This window comes from Phragmites australis, chromosome 17 (genome assembly GCF_958298935.1).
Source record: "Phragmites australis chromosome 17, lpPhrAust1.1, whole genome shotgun sequence".
NCBI lineage: Eukaryota > Viridiplantae > Streptophyta > Magnoliopsida > Poales > Poaceae > Phragmites > Phragmites australis.
The window spans coordinates 25,221,028-25,239,903 of record NC_084937.1 but is presented as its reverse complement, the minus strand read 5'-3'; the positions used below and the strand labels follow the sequence as shown (position 1 = coordinate 25,239,903).

The 18,876-nt window shown below is 44.5% G+C and overlaps 1 protein-coding gene across 1 annotated transcript; it reads right to left on the bottom strand.

Moving 5' to 3' along the window:
• Positions 1 to 4,803: 4,803 nt before the first annotated feature.
• Positions 4,804 to 6,167, bottom strand: LOC133897015 (uncharacterized). The gene is made up of 2 exons (XM_062337615.1): positions 5,911 to 6,167; positions 4,804 to 5,839 (listed from the first exon to the last, which is right to left on the bottom strand). The coding sequence occupies exons 1-2, from the start codon at positions 6,165 to 6,167 to the stop codon at positions 4,804 to 4,806; spliced, it is 1,293 nt and encodes a 430-aa protein (XP_062193599.1).
• Between the last annotated feature and the right edge of the window lie 12,709 nt (positions 6,168 to 18,876).

The following is an 18,876-nucleotide window of genomic DNA, read 5'->3' as shown; positions in this document are numbered from 1 at the left end:
AAATACGAGAAAGTTTACGAGGTGCTAACCGGATAAATTTCTGGCTAAATTCTTAGCTCTCTGATAAAATGATTTAAATATGTAGTTTTGCTACAGTTTGCCAATATATCTATAGTTTTGTGAAATTGCTGGTAAAACATAATACTAACAAGGAACATTATACTCATAAAAACTAGCAGAAATGTGATTCGAACGATATTTTCGAGACGAATCGCGGGACCTGCACATCCATTCCAATCATATGTTCGATCTTAAGTATTCAAAAAGATATAAAAATTGACCAAATTTTGTCTAAACTCTATCTTAAGTGTGTGGCCCACTACTGCTCTATCTTAATTAGGCAGTTGGTGCGATCACTGTACCTAGCCGGTGGGGATTTGAGGGGTAATTGGCAGCGACCTATATATAGAGGAAGAATAGAAGAACGCACGTAAGACCAACTCCAGCGGCGTCCTTATCCGAGCCGCAAAGAACTGTAGCGGCTGATTTTTCCCCCGAACGCGCCCGCATTCGTCTCCAGCGGCTACCGTATCCGGCTGAACAGGGAAGCGGGGCGGCCATTCGCGTCGGCAAATTTGCTGGGAGATGCGGGCGCCGCAACACTGTGCGCGAGGGGAATCGAGCACCGGCCGTTGCTCCCGCGGAGACGAGGAAGTGGAGCTGGCGAGTGGTTGCGGCAGCGAGACGGGGACGTTCGGGGGCCATCGCAAGCGAGCTGCATCCGGCGAGCCGGGCGACGACGCGGATTCGGCGGCTTCCCCACCTTCTGTTTGCTCGGCCGCCGGCGCCCTAGTGACACCGTGGTCGACCCCAAAGCTCTGGTAAGCCTTCCGCGTCGAGATCCATGGATATTCATCGAGGTTGGGCTGGTGCTGCGGTGGGTTGCCGTGGGCAGTGAAGGGGATAGGACGATGTAGCTGGTGTAGGGATTCTTCGTCCCGAAGATGCTGCGATTTGCAGTGTTTTGTCTATGGATATGTCAATTTGTTTGGTTTTGTGCACGGATCTGAGGGGGTGGCACTCGTAACATTCGGATCTAGCATGCAATTTGGTGTTGTGCACGGATTTGCAGTGTATTTTCGTTTTGTGCATGGAAACCGAATTGAACTTGTGCAGCAAAATGGTAGGGTGGTAGGATAATTTACCAACTCGGGTTGTAGCATTAATCTGACATGAAATGTGGTCAAATTGATTAGGGTTTGAGATTGAATCGAGTTCATTTGCAGATTAGAGCCTTTAGATTGAAATAGGCTGCTCTGATATGGTTTGGGCATGCCAAATCCCATTTGTTCGTGCTGTGTATGTGCCTAGGATTTATGTACCTGCTATGTTGGTTCATAGTGGTGTGGTGTTGTATAGGATGTCAGTTGCTCTGAACCGTGAAGAATACAAAATGCAGGTTGACCTCAAATTTGGTACTACAATGTAGGACCCTTGAGTGCATATGAAGTAGAAGCTTCTCAGGTAGTGTGGTGACCAATTGATACCTATGGGTTTGTTGGTTTCATACAATTTATTAGTTCTATAGGCAGTGATGGGAGGTACAATTGAAGTAGTTGACCTCAGTTTAAATGGAATGGTGGCAACTTCATAACCTAACCTGCACTTGTTACATGTAGTTTCAGTGGAAGTGCATCTCACTGATATAATTGGAATGTTTTTGTTTTGAGGTAATGCTTTTGAAAGCTGGATCTTACTCATGACTGAACTAAAGGTTGATTTCATGTATGCATAATGTGAAATAAGGGGTCATTTTACAGGGGAGGCATGGAACCGTGTGCAATTCTTTGTTTTGAATCGACAATCATGCTGATCAGGCTGTGTTCATAAATGTTTTTGTGTCCAATGTTGATGCACCTGATGCTGGATACTTGTAGGATCAGTGCAAGTGCAATTCACTGAGATATTTGCATTGAGTGTGATTTGCAAATGAAGTATTCGGTGTGATGACTTAATGTTTTTGTTTTGAGGTAATGCTTTTGAAAGCTGGATCTTACTCATGACTGAACTAAAGGTTGATTTCATGTATGCATAATGTGAAATAAGGGGTCATTTTACAGGGGAGGCATGGAACCGTGTGCAATTCTTTGTTTTGAATCGATAATCATGCTGATCAGGCTGTGTTCATAAATGTTTTTGTGTCCAATGTTGATGCACCTGATGCTGGATACTTGTAGGATCAGTGCAAGTGCAATTCACTGAGATATTTGCATTGAGTGTGATTTGCAAATGAAGTATTCGGTCTGATGACTTAATGTTTCGAACTCTTGATGCTAGTGAGGGCTTTACTTAAGGGGGGACAGTAGTGAGAGTGGGCCATAGACTAGAAGTCAGTTCTGTTTATGTATCCTAGCTGCATGACATTTGTAGTCAGTGCTCACTTTGAGGTGCAATTTAGTTTGTCGCTTTAGTCTTCCCTCTCCTTGGTTGTAGATGGACACCGCTGAGCTAGCCGATCTTGTGTCGAAGATGCAAGCCCGTGTGCAGTGGCGGCTGACGCTTTGCAGAAGGTGGTTAGCGATAACCTGAGTCCGGACAGCACCCCTGGTGCCGTGGACCTGAACATGGCACTTTTGCAGGTCGACACCATTGCGGCGGACCTTCAACAACTTGGGTTCGAAGTTGAAGATGCAATGAACCGTGTTGGTCACGCCGACAATGGGACCGACGAAGAGGTACAGGAAGGTTCGGGATCATTGGACGTTGACGACGATGACGTGGTTCCCGTTGACTGGAGCCCGGATGAGTTACTTTGTTCGGATGATAGCATGCCCTATGAATCCGATCGTTCTGGGAGCATTTAGTCGGGGAGGGTGCAAACTTAGATGTTGGGAATGTGCCGTAATGTATGTGTTCCAGTAGTAACGTGTGATGCATGTGTCATTGCCTTTGACGTAACAATTTGTGTGTGAACTCCTTATGGCAGGTTGAACTTTGTTGCTCCCTGAGCTAAGTTATGTGTCACTGTACCGATCAGAATCAGTGGAACCATACTGATTTCATTACAATGCCTGTCCATTTGCTGATGTTGTTGTGTTCAGGGAATCGATGGAGTATGCCGGGTTTCTTCGTGGCGACAGCGAAGACATGAATTGGGCCGATGTTACGCCGCTAACCCAAGACAGCATTTTCGGTAGCCAGATCCCGGCGGCAGATGTCCAGAGTGGGGAGGCTACTGGAGATGTCGCACCTGGGGGTGGCTGTGGAGCCAGTTACAGGGTTGAGGAGGACCTTCTACTGGTGGGGGCATGGCTGCAAGTGAGCATGGATCCCGTGGTGGGGAGCAACCAGACGTTGGGTGCTTTCTGGCAGCGGGTGGAGACTTTCTACCACGAGAACAAAAAATTCGCGTCGACCCGCAATAGGAAGTCGCTGCAGGGGAGATGGACTTTCATCAACGGTATGGTGCAGAAGTTCTGCGGCCATTATGCTAGGGCTCAACGCAATAGGAGGAGCGGAACAACCGAGGCGGAGATGGTACATCGTTAGTTCTGTATTTCTTTCAATTCAGCAATGTCTTGCAAGCACAGTTTCGATTGTAGCACCATGTAATGCTTCGGTTTCAAACATACCTCTTTGCCTAGTCTTGCATCCTTTTGCACATGGCTTATATGCAATACATTTGCATCTCGTAATCTGATGGCTGCTGTTTTTTACACATTCGAGGTCGTGGAGGCGTGCACGATGTTTCAAGCCGTTGAGCACAAGGAGTTCACCTTGCTGCCATGTTGGAGGGAGTTGAGGGATCATCCCAAGTGGCAGGTAGAAGCCTCGCGCAAAAGGCAGAAGGTCACCGCCGCGGGAAGCCCCTCATCGACCCCGAATGTAGCCTCCTCTACCGGCTTGAATGGAGCAGAGGATGTGGATGCAACTACATCCAATGCCGATGAACGTGGCAAACGGCCACCTGGTCGCACTCGGTCGAAGGAAGCCCGCGGTAATTAGTCGTCGAGTTCAGCCTCTGGGCCCATGACAGACTTATTCGATCAGCAGTTGGCAATGAAAGACAAGATTGAAAAGGAAAGAGCTGAGAGGTTTGCAGAGTTGATGGATGTTGAGCGGCAAAGGTTAAGGCTCGAGGAGGAACGAATGAAAATGGAACTTGAAAAGGAGCAGCAGAGGCTAAGGCTCGAGGCGGAGCGTATGCAAATGGAAAAGGAAAAGGAGGAGAGGCACATAATGAGCATGGACCTTTCTCAAATGGACGAGGACTAGCAGGCCTACTACAAGAGCCTCAGGCAGAGCATCATTGCCGCTAGGCGCGTCACCGGAGGCCTATCTTTGTGATCTTGTTTGCGGAATTTCATTTTATGGTTACATTGTTGTCTAGTTTGAGGTCTCTCATCTGAACCATGGTCTTGGTCATTATTTCTTTCAGTTTGGCGTGGAGTTTATGTAGAGTACATGTCCTGTTCGAATTATGTTCGGTCTTGTTCCTGGTGTTGGCATCAGGTATAAATCTTGCTTGATTTTCGGACGGCTTGGTGCCTGTGCTTGTCTAGAGTATGATGGGAGATTACTGATGTACACCTGTATGAATCAGGTTTGTAATGGCTATGCTGCGTTTGTACTGATCCTTGCTGGTCGAGTGAGTGTTCACAAAGAGGACATACATTCGTGCGAAGTGCCAAAGGACACGGCACTTTTTATTCAACATAATACGCAGTACCCTCACACTAGCTGCCAAAGGATGGGTGACAAATTACTAAACATAATACGCAATACCAAAGTACACAGGACCAATTATTTAACGTAATACTGACTACCAAAGGACACGTGACATTTGTCTCAACGTAGTACGGACTACTCGACTCCGTGGAACTGCCACAGATGCTCGACAAGATCCTCACGGAGCTGGTGATGCCCCTGCCTGCTAGTTATCATCCCATACCTTTGGGCAAATGCTTCTAGTGTGGGGGATGGGGTGTGTGATGGCTCCACAGGATCACCAGCACCCTCGTACACGTGCTCGACGTCCCCATCAGGTCTCTCGTCTTCGATTATCATGTTATGCATGACAATGCAGACGGTCATGATGTTGTGAAGTGTTTCCTCATCCCATATCCTCGTTGCCCCCCTCACTATGGGAAACCGAGATTGTAGGACCCCGAAGGCCCTTTCGACATCCTTCTGTAACGCCGCCTGTTGAACGACGAAGTGCTGCCGCTTCCTCCCAACTGGACAAGGAATAGGCTTCACGAAGGTGGCCCATTCCGGATAGATACCATCTGCAAGGAAGTACCCCATGGTGTAACCGTGTCCGTTAACGGAGTATTGTACCTGGGGGGCCACGCCAGCGGCAAGATTGTCGAGGAGATGCGAGCGGTGCAGAACGTTGATGTCGTTTAGCGAACCTGGCATGCCGAAGAAAGCATGCCAAATCCACAGGTCCTGTGACGCCATTGCCTCTAGAATGATTGTCGGAGAGTTCACATGTCCCGTGTAGGAACCAGACCACGCTGTGGGACAGTTCTTCCACCTCCAGTGCATACAATCGATGCTTCCGAGCATCCCGGGGAACCCTCTTCGCTCGTTTGTAGCAATCAAGCGCGCGGTGTCTTCCTCGTTCGGAGCACGGAGGTACTGGTCGCCAAACACCCCGACGACGGCTCGCACAAACCGCCTCATACTCTCAATGATAGTGGCCTCCCCTAGCCGGAGGCACTCATCGAGAGAATCGACAGGAGCATCGCACGCGAGCATGCAAAACGCCGCAGTGACTTTTTGCAACGCCGACAGGCCGAGCTCTCCTGCAACATTCCTCCTCTGTTGGAACCACGGGTCATGGTCCGCAACTGCTTGAACAATCTTGAGGTACAGGTCACGTTTCATCCTAACCCTGCAGGACCGACGAGCATAAGACGTTTCATCATAATACTGCGACAACACACTTCCTTTTCATAACATTACCTGCGACGGAAGATGTAATCTGGGTACACCGGGTGATCGGCGAAGTAGTCATTAAACAACCTATGATGACCCTCCAGGCGATTCCGCTCGATACGTCGACGGCCCGGCACTGAACCACCCCAAGGTCCCCGCTGTGATGCCTCCGACTCATGCAAGGCGCTCACAGTGGCAAGGAACAAATTATCTTCCTCATCGGAAGAGTCATTTCCGAAACACAACTCCCTCACTGTCTCCTTCCAAGCTTCACGACGATCCATTTGTTGGTGGCTTGCCAATTGTGACTACCTCACCAGTGTATATATAGGGATATCATGAGCCTTGTGACGGAAGACACCGCCGCTCCTTCCCCTAGAAGCCAGTTCTCATGAGGCTTCTAGGGGAAGACTCGCCGCATTGTTCCAGGATACATTCCATCAGGTCATGTTCGAATGCTTACTTGCAGGTGCAGAGATCAAATAAATCCCTCAAAATTTAATGCAAAAATATTGTTCGCAAACTTATTTTCTAAAAAAATAAGTTTCGACATACTAATTTGTAACGTGCGTTTCAATGGCCGCTGCAACGGGATCATGCGACAAAATATTGCTTCTGAGACGGTTATGGCGGTTGAAAAATAATCATTTTAATATAGGGGAGAGAAGATAGTGGATGAGATATAGAGTATCTGCTGAAGATAGAGAGATTGAGGGATGCTGTAATAGTGATAGGGGATGAAAATTTGAGGTAGCTGCTGAATATGTCCTAAGAAACTTTCACTAGAGGCGGTTCGTGCGCGCAACGTTTTGGAGCGAAACAATAGCAAGAGGCAATTCCGTCGTGCTCGTTTTTCTCACTGGAGGCAATTCCGCCGCACCCGTATTCGAAGAAAGCAACCAATTTCAAAGGTAATCTTAATCCTGAAAACCACTGAAATCTTGTTAGAGCCGTAATCCCACGTTCCTCCTTAAGATTATCAGGTTGTTATACCAAATGTGGTAGTCAAACCGGGTTGACCTAGGATTAACGAGAATCCTAACAATAATCCCCGTACCAAACACGGCCTAGTGCCTACGTGTCCGGGTGGCCGGGCCCACAGCCCCAACCAGAAGGAGGTCGCGTCGAGCACCCATGGCTTGTAGCTTGATTGCCAGCTTCATCTGCGACCGCGACGTGCGTCCATGTTTCTCCTTCCGGCATGTATATATTTCATATTCTTCTCTGTCCCCAATTAATACATTTAGCCGGCGCAGCATCGTTTGAACTATTTCTGCAAGTTACAGCGCGCGCGTCGAGCAACGTGTTTGACGCCGTGTGTAGCCGGCGGTAGGGCTGGTTCGTCGTACGGCCGCCCAACCTCGCCGGCGACGAACATCTATCGTACAAGAAGAGTTTACATGTCTTGTGTTTGTGAATTCTTCGGTACTATTGATGGCGCAAACACGGAGTTTCTTGTTCTTCTCGAAAGTTTGAGAGGACTAGCTAATTCGTGGGTACTCTTGCTTATTTTCTCTCACGCATACAGAAAATATATAATTATATATTATACATACTTCTTTAGTTTCTAAATATCTTGTGGTAGCCGAAAGTAGTCTAATCGATCCGTAAAACAGAAACGGTCTTGCTTGGATGATAAAATAAAGAAATTTGCTAGAACGCGAGTTAGCCCCGATTTAACAAAATGGGCAACACTATTATTATGGAGGTTGTACACGCGGTAAAAAATTACACCATTCGGTTACGCAATTACTAAACTTTATTCAGTTAAAATAGAGCTTTCTCTCACTCGATTTTTCTCTCCCCCCTCTCCATCTGCTTTCTCCCTCTCTGACGAGCTCTGGTCGTCTTCTCTGTCTCTAGTGAGCCATTCTTCTGCAACTCCGGCGAACTACGGTGAGCCTTTAGGGTTAGGGTTAGGAATTTAGGTTTCGGGTGTGTGGGCGGTCTTAGAAGAGAAGGTCGCAAGCGACGATCGGACAAGCGGTGGGCTACGGCTTGACGGTGCAGCGAGGCGGTGGGGCGCCGTCAGAGCTGCGGGCGGCAGGAGGGCGATGGGCAGGATCGGCAGCAGGGGAGAGGACGATGACGAGGAGCGTCAAAACGAGAGGGGTTAGGGAGGGAGCGGGCGGTGGAGGCGGATCCAGCAGCGGGGAGCCGCAGGAGACGCAGCAGAAGGGTGGGGTGGGGGCGAGCTCACTGGCAGAGCGGAGCGGGGGGGGGGGTGAGATCGAGCGGAGCGGAGTTGAAGGAGGAAGAAAACAATTGGTCGTTGATTGAGATAAAAGAATGAGGATCAATCGGTCCATAAATCAGGTGAGAATTGTGCCAGATTTACCCAGTAATAACTAGGTAGAGCCTTCTGTTAAGATATGGTATGGTACAAATGAATATTAGGATGGATATATGAATGTAGGAGTATATAGCTGATTTAGTGGAGTCGATATGTGGTGAGGTAGAGGATCCGGGGGAGCAGACAGAGTGGGTTCGAGGTATTAGCACTAATTGCCCAACAGTGAGGGGCATTGGGAAATACTAGTGGGCGGAGAACAAGGGCGTGGTGGTGCGATGCGTACAACAGCGACGTGGTTGGGTTGCAGGGAAGGACAAGGGGGGGGGGGGGGTCAGACTGGATGCATTTAATTGCGGACACATGCCAAAGGAGAGCCCTCCCCGTCCATGATCGGTCCCATTCACCTCCAACCTAGAGGACAGGGCGCCTCTCTCTCTCTTCTCACTCTCCCGCCGTCGCAATCCAGCCACGTTTCCTCAGCTATCTTTTTTTGTTACAACAGGACACACACAACACACTCATACCACACATGTGTGCGCAACCAAAACACACGCTATCCCGGATACTCGCTAAGCGCACACGTTTCCTCAGCTATCTAGAAACCAGTTGCTCGTGTGAAGTGAATCAATTGCTAGCTCGCTTTGGTTGAATTCATTCGTGTGGGTAGGATTATTAGGATAGGCCCTTTCTTCAAGTTAATTGTGGTATGTGGAAGCAGTATTAAGGGTAAGGACATGACAATTAAGAGAAATATAACTCTGTATGTCTTTGTGCACGTATGATTTATCTAAGTTATTTATCACTCTCATCTGATAATCATTCATCCGTTGATTCTCTTATCTACTTATGATTTTTTTCATATATGTTTATAACATGAATCTCAATACAAATAAACGATTCTGATCAGCTATGTGCCCAAATGATATAGTGGAATTTTCATATATTGGTAATTAAGGGTGCCAATTGTTTGACAGTGTGTCGACATAAAATTACAAGGGAAAAAAGTGCGGCCACAAAACATCACAAAATAATTGGTATTTGTTGTTTACACGTGCACTCATTTGCAAGTTTGCACCAAAAAATTACTAAAAAAACTACCTATAATCCAAACTAGAGTACTAATTATTTCATATTTCAATGACGAGCAAATGGCAAAAGCCACCCCAGCCCATCATATTCATGCCATCCTTTGTCCATAGTAAAACTGACCAATTGGGCCTCGTGCCCGGCTGATGCCTCAGCATGGCTTGGCCTTGCTAGATTGGCACACCCTGTCATCTCTCCCCACCGTCTAGGATTGTAAAAAAGCTCGAAGCTCACAAGCTAATGAGTTCGGATCATTTTAGACTTGATTCGAGCTCGGCTCGATCTCAAAATGAGCTATATTCGAGTCTAAGCCAACGCTCACGAGCCTCACAAACTCAATCTCGATAAGACTCGATAAGGCTCAAGTTAATAAATATTGTGATTTTTATTTGATTTTGTCACCTTACCAAATCTATAAGGTCTTAACTTTATATATCTCGAAGGCTAAGAAGACGTTGCAAAGACCGAAAGGACGGAATCATCCTTAAGCCTACCTAAATAACCATGTCACAACAACCAATCTGTTCTTCCGCTATCCAGCTTAGCCAAACCGAACTCGAGCCTACTCAAGCTCATCCCCAAGCTGGGCCGCCATCGTAGGCTTGCTCAAACTCAGCTCGATTTTTTATTGAGTTCGAGCCTGACAGGACAAGCTCGCTCGAGCTCAGCTCGTTGATAGCCCTATCGCCGCCACCTCACCTCGCACCGTCCCGTCCTACCACGGTCTAGCCTGACCTTAAGTGCGCTGTGTCTAGACCAAATGCTCGGTATATGGGCCGGCACATCCTGGCTCACTCGACTAACAGGTCTAACCGGGCAGTGTCAGGCTGGGCCGCCCATTTAGCTAGGTCTGGTACACAGACATTCCATCCCTGAGTTTTTTAGTAGCACAGAGAGCCTGGGAGTCGTTGTGAAGTACTGGCGATACAGAGATATGTAGGGACATCTGCGGACTATATATTCTTCTTTCCCTCATCAGAAAAACGTCGTCAGACGGCCTACAAGGTACTACCAATCTACTATACGTGGAAGAAGGTCAGCGAAATTGACGGTCTCGACCACCAAATTCATCAACGTGCAAAACTCCACGGATAGTCAAGCTAGGGACACGTTTCGCCAACACGAAATACTCCAGGTGGGTGCAAGATGATGATGAGGTTATTCTCCAACAGGAATAGAAAAACAGATCAAGGCTCAAATAATATCGATAATAATCATTCCCCCATCCAGTTGCTGCCACAAACCTTGAGAGCTCTCTTCCGCATACAGACCAATCGGTTCCTAGTCCGACTTGTATGGACCTAGCTTGTATATGTGGCAAAATGACATGCATGTTTTAGTTTGTTTAGTTAAGCTTGGCTGCTCAATAATAATAATAATAATAATTATTATTATTATTATTATTATTATGGAGGACAAGGCTGCTCTCCGATTTACTGAGCATTGGAAAGACATTGTTTACCGCCAGCGCCAGGAAGAAGAGATGAGTAGCAAAATCGTACCTTTATTATATGTACATTCCAATCCCAATTAAGACCGTCGCTGGCAACAGTATACATGTGCCCCTCGCACTCTGCTCGTAGCCTGTACTCGTACATACATGCACGCATGCATACGGTAAGGACCTTCGCCCGGGCTTTCTCGCGTCCTCCCGGCTGGCACCCTACACTCCGTGAAAAAATGATAAAAGGAGATATAATTTAGTCGTAAGTTACTACGTGACTCATTACTTACGTGACTCGTCACTTATATCATCTTAGATCATAATAGAATATAGACTCATCATAGATATCTAATGAAAGGTGACCGATTATAATATTACATGTTACATATGACATAGGTAATGGATAATAACTACATCTGTTACTTATAACATGATCATAAGTGACGAGTCTCTTTGCACCAATCATAATTGATAGATCATAACATGATCCGTCACTTATGACTTGATATAGGTGACGAATCTCCTTGAATTAGTCATAAGTGACGGATAATATTATCACTCGTCACTTATTATATAGATCTGTTTTAGGAGCTCACTAGCTACTGTGTGGGTGAACAGTTACTTAATAGTGCCGCCCACATAGTGCTGACGATTTTTATCGGCTCCGTTAGAGATTTTCTAATATTTTGTTGATTTGAAGTTTGAATTGGTGCTATGTCTTTAAAGGTTTGCATCTCCCACTTTTCTCTTCCTCTAATACCTATTTGGTAGATTTGTTGTGCTTTAAAAGTTGTAATCGGCCATTTTATATCTTTAGCCAAAATCTTACTACAAACGAGTTGTATTTATGTTAGATTTGATACGAGGTTTGCCCGATATACCACGAGATGCTACAGATCTAGTGTATTTGTATAGAATATTTAATCACATGCTTAACTATGAAATTAAATAATTGTTAATAAAGAATAAATATTTTTATATTAATTGTAGATGACAGAAAGAAGTTAGATATACCTTGATACCCAGACTTGTTCGGAGTACCTGAGCAGGGTGAAGCATTTCATGAGTACTGCCTTTGCGGATCTGAAAGATTGTGGTAAAACGGAAATGTATTGTCTATGTCGCGACTGCAAGAATGATAAGAAGTTTTCAAAACCAGACAATATCCAAGCACACTTGGTCATGCGTGGATTTAAAGAGAATTATATATGTTGGAATAAACATGGCGAGAAAGGCCTTAAGGGAGAGATGGATCGAGCCCTTCATACCGACAGTGTGGATCGAGGACCTACACCTGGTGAAATAGATCATGATTTCAGGGATGAGGACATATTAGGTTTCAATGATAATGATCTTGAGGATTTTGTGCAGAATGTGGATCAGATGGTGCAGGATGTCAAGCGGCACGATGAGTATATAATAATAGTGAGTTTGATAAATTTCAAGAATTTATGCGGGATTCCAAGATGTCCCTTTATCCTAACTGTAAGGAGAAAGATACGTGGATATTTAGGAACCCAAAGCTTTTATAGCTGAAGACAACCCATTATTAGACTGACAAGAGTTTCGAAGCATTGCTAGATCTGCTAAGAGATATGCTATCAGAGGGGAACTTGGTGCCTGAGGATGTCTACGACGCAAAGAAGATAATTTATCATTTAGGACTGGAAATAGAAAAAATACACGTATGTAAGCAAGATTGTATCTTGTTTCATGAAGAGTATGAAGAGCTGAGTCAATGCTCTATTTGTGAAACCCATCGATATAAGCGTAGAAATGACGGTGGTGATAATGATGGAGGCAAGAAAAGAAAAGGGCCTCCTAGGAAAGTGGTGTGATATTTTACTGTAATTTCCTATCTGAAGCATCTGTTTGCTGACAGAAATAGGGCCCAATTGGTGCGTTGGCATAAGGAGGGTCGTTAGAATGACGCAATGATACAGTACCCGACAGATTCCGCTCAATGGCAAATCGTTGATTCTACATTTTGTTGGTTCGCTGAATAATTGAGAATATTAGATTTTCTGTGAGCACAAATAGCATGAATCCATTCAGTAATATGAGTACCTCACATAGCACATGGCATGTTGTATTTTTGATCTACAACTTTCCACCATAGCTTTGTAACAAGTGGAAATACATTATATTATCGATCTTTATATCATGACCTAAACAACCTGGCAACGATATTGATATGTATCTCAGACCTTTATTGATCTTAATAAACTCTGGTTGGAAGGCGTCGAGGTTTGGGATTTGTACAAGAAAGAGTATTTTACTTTGCACGTCTTGTTGTTCATCACCATCAATGATCTGCGAGCACTTCGTAATATGTTAGGTCAGAGCAAAAGAAAAGGTGAAGCTTGCCCCCATTGCTTAGATGACACATGCAATTTGAGATTGAACAACTCAAAGAAAAATAGTGTATGTGCGGCATCGATGTTTCCTTCCTAGGAAGCACCCATACCGAAACATAGACAAGCAGTTCGATGGCATAAGGGAGAAAGCGTTACCTCCGAGGCATTTCAGTGGAGAAGACGTCCATAATCAGGTTAAGAATATCAATGTTATTCTTGGCAAGAGAAAAAAAATCCTCCAAGGATGATGAAGAGTTATGAATGTGGACAAGAAATTAATACTATTAGAGTTAGAGTATTAGAAAAAATTAGATGTTCGTCACTCCATCGACAACATGCATGTAAAGAATAATATCTGTGAGAGTTTGATCGGTACATTGCTCCAGATGAAGAGAAAAAGGAAAGGATCATGAGAATGGACGAGCAGACCTTAAAGAAATGAGCTTAAGGCCGGAGCTCCATGCATATGATATAGACAAAGGAAAACACATATCCCTAGCAGCTATCACTCTCACCAAGAAGGAGAAAAAGGAATCCTGCAAGTTCTTGCACAGTGTGAAAGTTTCATCCGGTTACTCATCCAACATCGCAAGACTTGTTTCGGTGAAAGAGCTGAAAATGAATTTCACCTTGATGAAGTCCCATAATTGCTATGTGATGATAACGTCACTACTTGTAATAGCTATTAGAAACATCCTCCTAATTAAGGTTCGCGAGGCTATCCTAAGCATGTACTTTTTATTTAATGCAATTGAACAAAAGGTGCTCGATTTAGACTCGCTGGAGGAGCTAGAAAAAAATACACTTTGAGAATTTATGTATTCTTGAGGTGTATTTTCCACCATCCTTTTTTGATATCATAGTACATCTCACTATTCACCTTGTGAAGAAGATACACCACCTTGGTCTCGTGTTCCAGCATTACATGTTTCTATGTGAGAGATATATGGGCGTTCTCAAGTCGTACATGAGGAATCTAGCCTTTCATGAGGGATGCATCGTACAAGGTTACGCGACAAATGAGGCATTAGAGTGGTCTGTTAATTACATTGACCCAAATAACCCAATTGAAGTGCCTAAGTCTCATCATGAGGGGAGACTCACAAGTTTAGAGATCCTCGGGAAGATGGCAATAACTCCAGATTAGAAGGCATACGACCAAGCTCATTTCCTCATGTTACAACAAATGAGCGAAGTGTGCCCATATGTCGATGAGCATAAGTAGATGCTACTTGAAGAGAGTGCAGGGCAGACCGAAGCTTGGGTTGCAAGGCAACATATGTAAAGGTTCATGACTTGGTTCCGAGATCGAATCAGACAATCGAGTACTCCTACAAGTGATCTGATAAAAAAAACTGGCATCAGACCCTATATACACAATTATGGTATATCAAGGGTGCGATATAAACGGATATATATTTTACATGGTTGCCCAAGATGAGAGGAACATATACCAGAATAGTGGTGTCCGTATAGATGCTTATGATAATGACATGCAGGGGGCACATACTACGATCAAATAGAGGAGATCTGGGAGTTGAACTATTTGGAATTCAAGGTAGCCCTATTTTGGTGTCGTTGGGTATATGAGGCAAAGGGCATCACTAGTGACAAGTATGGATTCACTAGTGTTTATCTCAAACATATCGGATACAATTCTAACCCTCCATACTCGCTAAAGATGTTCGCTAAGTCATTTATGAGACTGACACAACAAAGAAGAAACGCCGTGTGACTTTCGCTAGGAAAAGACGTATCGTCGGAGTTACAAATATCGTTGATGAGGGGGAATTCAATCAATTCAATGAAATTCCCTCTTTTGCTACTGCAATCATGTCACGTCTTTCGCCGACTAAGAAAACTCCATACCTGCGCTCCGATCATAATGAAGGGATCCATATCAAGAAAGTACAAAAATGACGAATTTGAATTTGAATGTTGAATTTGTAAAATTAATGTCAAATTTGAATTTTAGGTTTCAAGTTATTTGAATTTTCGTTGAACTAAATCTTTTCTCTTTGAAAAATAAAATATGACGGGTGAAATTAATCAAATGTCACTTATTATAATAGGTGATGGGTAAATAATGTTACCTGCCACTTATTGTAATTTATAAGTGATGGGTTAACATTATTTCCCATCACCGACGCTCTAAAATAAGTGACGGGTGATTGTAATAGGTGACAGGTAAAATGTATCACATGTCACATATTAGTTGTATATATAGATTGGTTGTGTCCCCGTGCGCATCGCCTAAGTCATTTCCCGCTCGCGTGCCCAAGTCATTTTGCACTAGGGTTCGCCGCCGCCCTCCGCCGAGCCTGTCACCATCGCCGTCAAGCCCATCGCTGTCGCTGCCATCGGATCCCATCACCCCCGAGCCCGTCACCGCCATTACCCCCGAGCCCATCGCCGCCCCGCTGCCGACGCCCTCTCAAGTTTCTGATATGTCTTGACCCAATAGAAAGTAATTTCTTGCTTATTCTGTTCTCCTCGGTTAGGTTATAAAGAGGTCCTTGTTTTTCTTATAGTTATGTTTCTTGTTTTTGTTTACTGTCAATGCTTATTTTATGGTATAATTGGTTGTCTTGATTTCCTGTCAACATCGTTGTTTTGTTGGTCATGTATCCATTTTGAGTACTTTGAAATATGGTAATTCATAGTTTCATAGCATGTGTCTTCTGAATAAGCTTTTACTTTGTGAGTTTTCCCTCTTTCTGTTCTGTACAACACTATTACATACGCTAGTTGCTCGATGATGAGTTGACAATCTGAGACTAAGCAATTTATTAAGTACATTAGTTAGACCTGTGATACACTAGTTCTGTGATTTGTGTGATAGCCACTGGTGATTTACTTTAATGACTCTCACTGCCTTCTGAATTTGAGTACTGAGACACATTTCATGTGCTGATTGTCCAGTGAGCTATCTGTTGTGGTTCCGATGACTACTTTGTGTGTTGCTGCTATTAGTCCAGAGATAGCTTACCAATTTTCATTTTGGATAATGAAGCTGGTTCATCTTGTTTTGCTATTATCAGTACTATATTTGAATCTTGTTGTCCTTTTGATTGTCTCTGACTCGATAGCTATCACATAATTCTGTTCAGTATAAGAGTTATTTCTGTTCTGGCACAACAGCATAGCTTCTGATGATGTTCTTTAATTATTGAGAACTTGGTCCAGGGTCTAAGAACTAGTTGAGAACTTGATAAATTGTCCAGTCAATGATGCTTTCCAAATATTTGGTTCATTCTATTATTTCTTTATCTATGTTTTATGTAAGATGAGATCCATGCTCACATTGTTTTTCATCTTCTGAAATCAATTATACTTATAATAGCCCTATGTAGTTTCTTGGATGCTTTAAACATGTTGACAGATACCCGTGCTTTTGAAACCATCCCGCAAATAATGAAAGGAGATAACTATTTACCATACATATGAGTACAAAGCTCGACTAGGATGGTTATTACCCATGCACCTGACACATCTTTTCACTTTCCCAGTTGAGTTTGCACTCGTCTATAATTATCTCCATAATCTGATTCAGCATTTTCCAATTCAATGCATCTATCCCTATGATCTGACTACTAATATTTGTCTTGTACCGTGTTCTTAACCTTGATTCTTTTTTCTTCATCTAAAAAACCATGGGGCAAAAGAGGTGCACTGTGTATGTTGAGATCTTAATGGGTATGCTTAGAGTTCTTCGATATGTTGGCATTCTTGGGATGATGTTGTTGCAGTCAGCTGGTTCTTACTGGCACGTTGTTAGTAGAAACGTGAGATAGTGAATGTTTGTAGTTCTTAATCCTAGCTCTTGCTAGTACGCTATTAATAGAATCATGAGAATTTGGCTTATCTGTTTGTGTTTTTGCCACCACTTTTGAGCGATGACATCTTAAGGTGTAAGTTTGTAATAAGTGACGAAGATTCCTTTTCTTTTCTCTATTGAGAATATAATATACTACACTTGATTTTCATAGGGTAGAAGAGGATTCTCACCCCTGAGAAACCAAAAGCACAGAGGATGCTAACACTACAGGCTACCCCGGCACAAGATGGGGCAGATCGGAGCCCAAGCCCGCACGCTTCATTCTCCTCCGGTAGCACCGGGTCAGTATCGCAGCCTGAGCCCTGACTCATCACCGATGCGGGAGAGCTGACGTCGGGCAAGTGACGAAGAATACAATACCACTAAAGAGGTATTGATATGTTCAATATATTTTATACTTGTTGAATGGACAAATATTTTTTTATTTATGTCAACTCCCCTTTTTTTTCTCTCTAAATAGAGAAAGCGCAGTCTCCGAGCCAGACAACTGGTGTGGTGCACGAGCTTGAAAGGCAAGGTCATAAACACAGTGGCTGATGGAAAAGGTTACCGTCATGGGAGTCGATGCTGATGGGCGACCTACGGATGAAAAGGCCTTGATTAGATTCCGAAGGGTCGCAGGGCTCATTGCTCGAGAGAGGGTGCCGATAATGACTAAGTTTGAAGGACTCAATGACGAAGCTAAGAGAAATTTGTTCTATAATGTCATCAAAGAGTATATGGAGTACCCTGAAAACATGAGCGAGCGTCAAACAATCACCACAGTCAATGCACCAATGAATGCGACCGCAAAACTTAATCGAAGCTTTAAGAGTAATCTTGTGAATCGGTACTTGGCTAAAGGGGTGGCGCCCTTCAAGAGCTACAAGCACTTGAAAGAGTAAGATTGGGATACTTTTGTGCAGATGAAGAACTCGGAGCAGTTCAAAAAGGAGAGTGAGGAGAAGAAACAGCTTCAGGCTAGGAACAAGCATAATTATAGGACCGACGCAACCGGGTACGCTGGGAAAAGTCCAAAATTGCAGGCAGAGGATGAAAAGTTAGCCAGAGAAGGTCACTAGAATCCTTGGTTGCAATTCTCGAGACAATTGCGGTCATATTTGCGTGCATGGGGTGAGCTGTCCGAAAGCGGGAAAATCACATTCAGAAATAGCGAAACCCAGTCAAACGCAAAAAAAAGTAAAAGAAAAGATAGTCGAAGCTAGCTAAGGTTCTTTCACGGGGGTCAGCGAACGTGATGTTCTCTTAGCGGTGCTGGAAAACCTGGAGCACCCAGGTTGAGTATGAGGTGTATCAAGTTCCCTAGGCTAGAAATACGGCTTTTCCGAAGATCTCGGGATGTTCAAGAAGATAAAGATGTCTACAGTGGACGTGAATGTATTAACACAGGCATTGACACATGATACCACCTAGAAAGTTTATGCAAACTTTATGGAGCATCTTGCATCATAGAGAATACATATTTCTATGCTAGCGGAAGCTAGCCCCAGAGCTGCGGGAAAGAGTATTTGTGCCTCTAAGGAGGTCGAGCAACAAGTAGCTGCTGCCGTGACTAAGCTGGATACGATTGACCTACTAGAAGGGCTCATGCCCTGCACCCTTGTAATCAGGCCTGACGGGTATCACATTGAGATTGCAAGGGGCCAGGTGCTTCCAGGCGTCCGTATCTTACATACGGTCTCGATACGTGTAGACTATGCCGTTGTTACAGTGGACATATTACATAGCGATGCCACCGATCACATGTTGGAGCTCCCCCTAATGATGAAGTCACAACTCTGAGTGAAGCTCTTCGTCAAACGATCCAGTGGAAGAGAGGCGACATCATGGTCTCCAGTGTATCCCAGGCTGGACGAGCTCCAAGTGCACCGCTGTCGCCCCCCCCCCCCACTTCCAGAGAAGGCAGCTTCACTGCCTTCTCCTCATCATCCAGTAGCCTCGCTTCCAGATCCAATTTCGTCTCCCCCAGAGTGTC

Excerpts from the sequence above, each read along its gene's own strand:
- LOC133897015 (XM_062337615.1), bottom strand. The coding sequence starts at position 6,167 with ATGGATCGTCGTGAAGCTTGGAAGGAGACAGTGAGGGAGTTGTGTTTC. Across the intron at positions 5,840-5,910 it reads GATTACATCTTCCGTCGCAG|GGTTAGGATGAAACGTGACC; the intron begins GTAATGTTATGA and ends TCGGTCCTGCAG.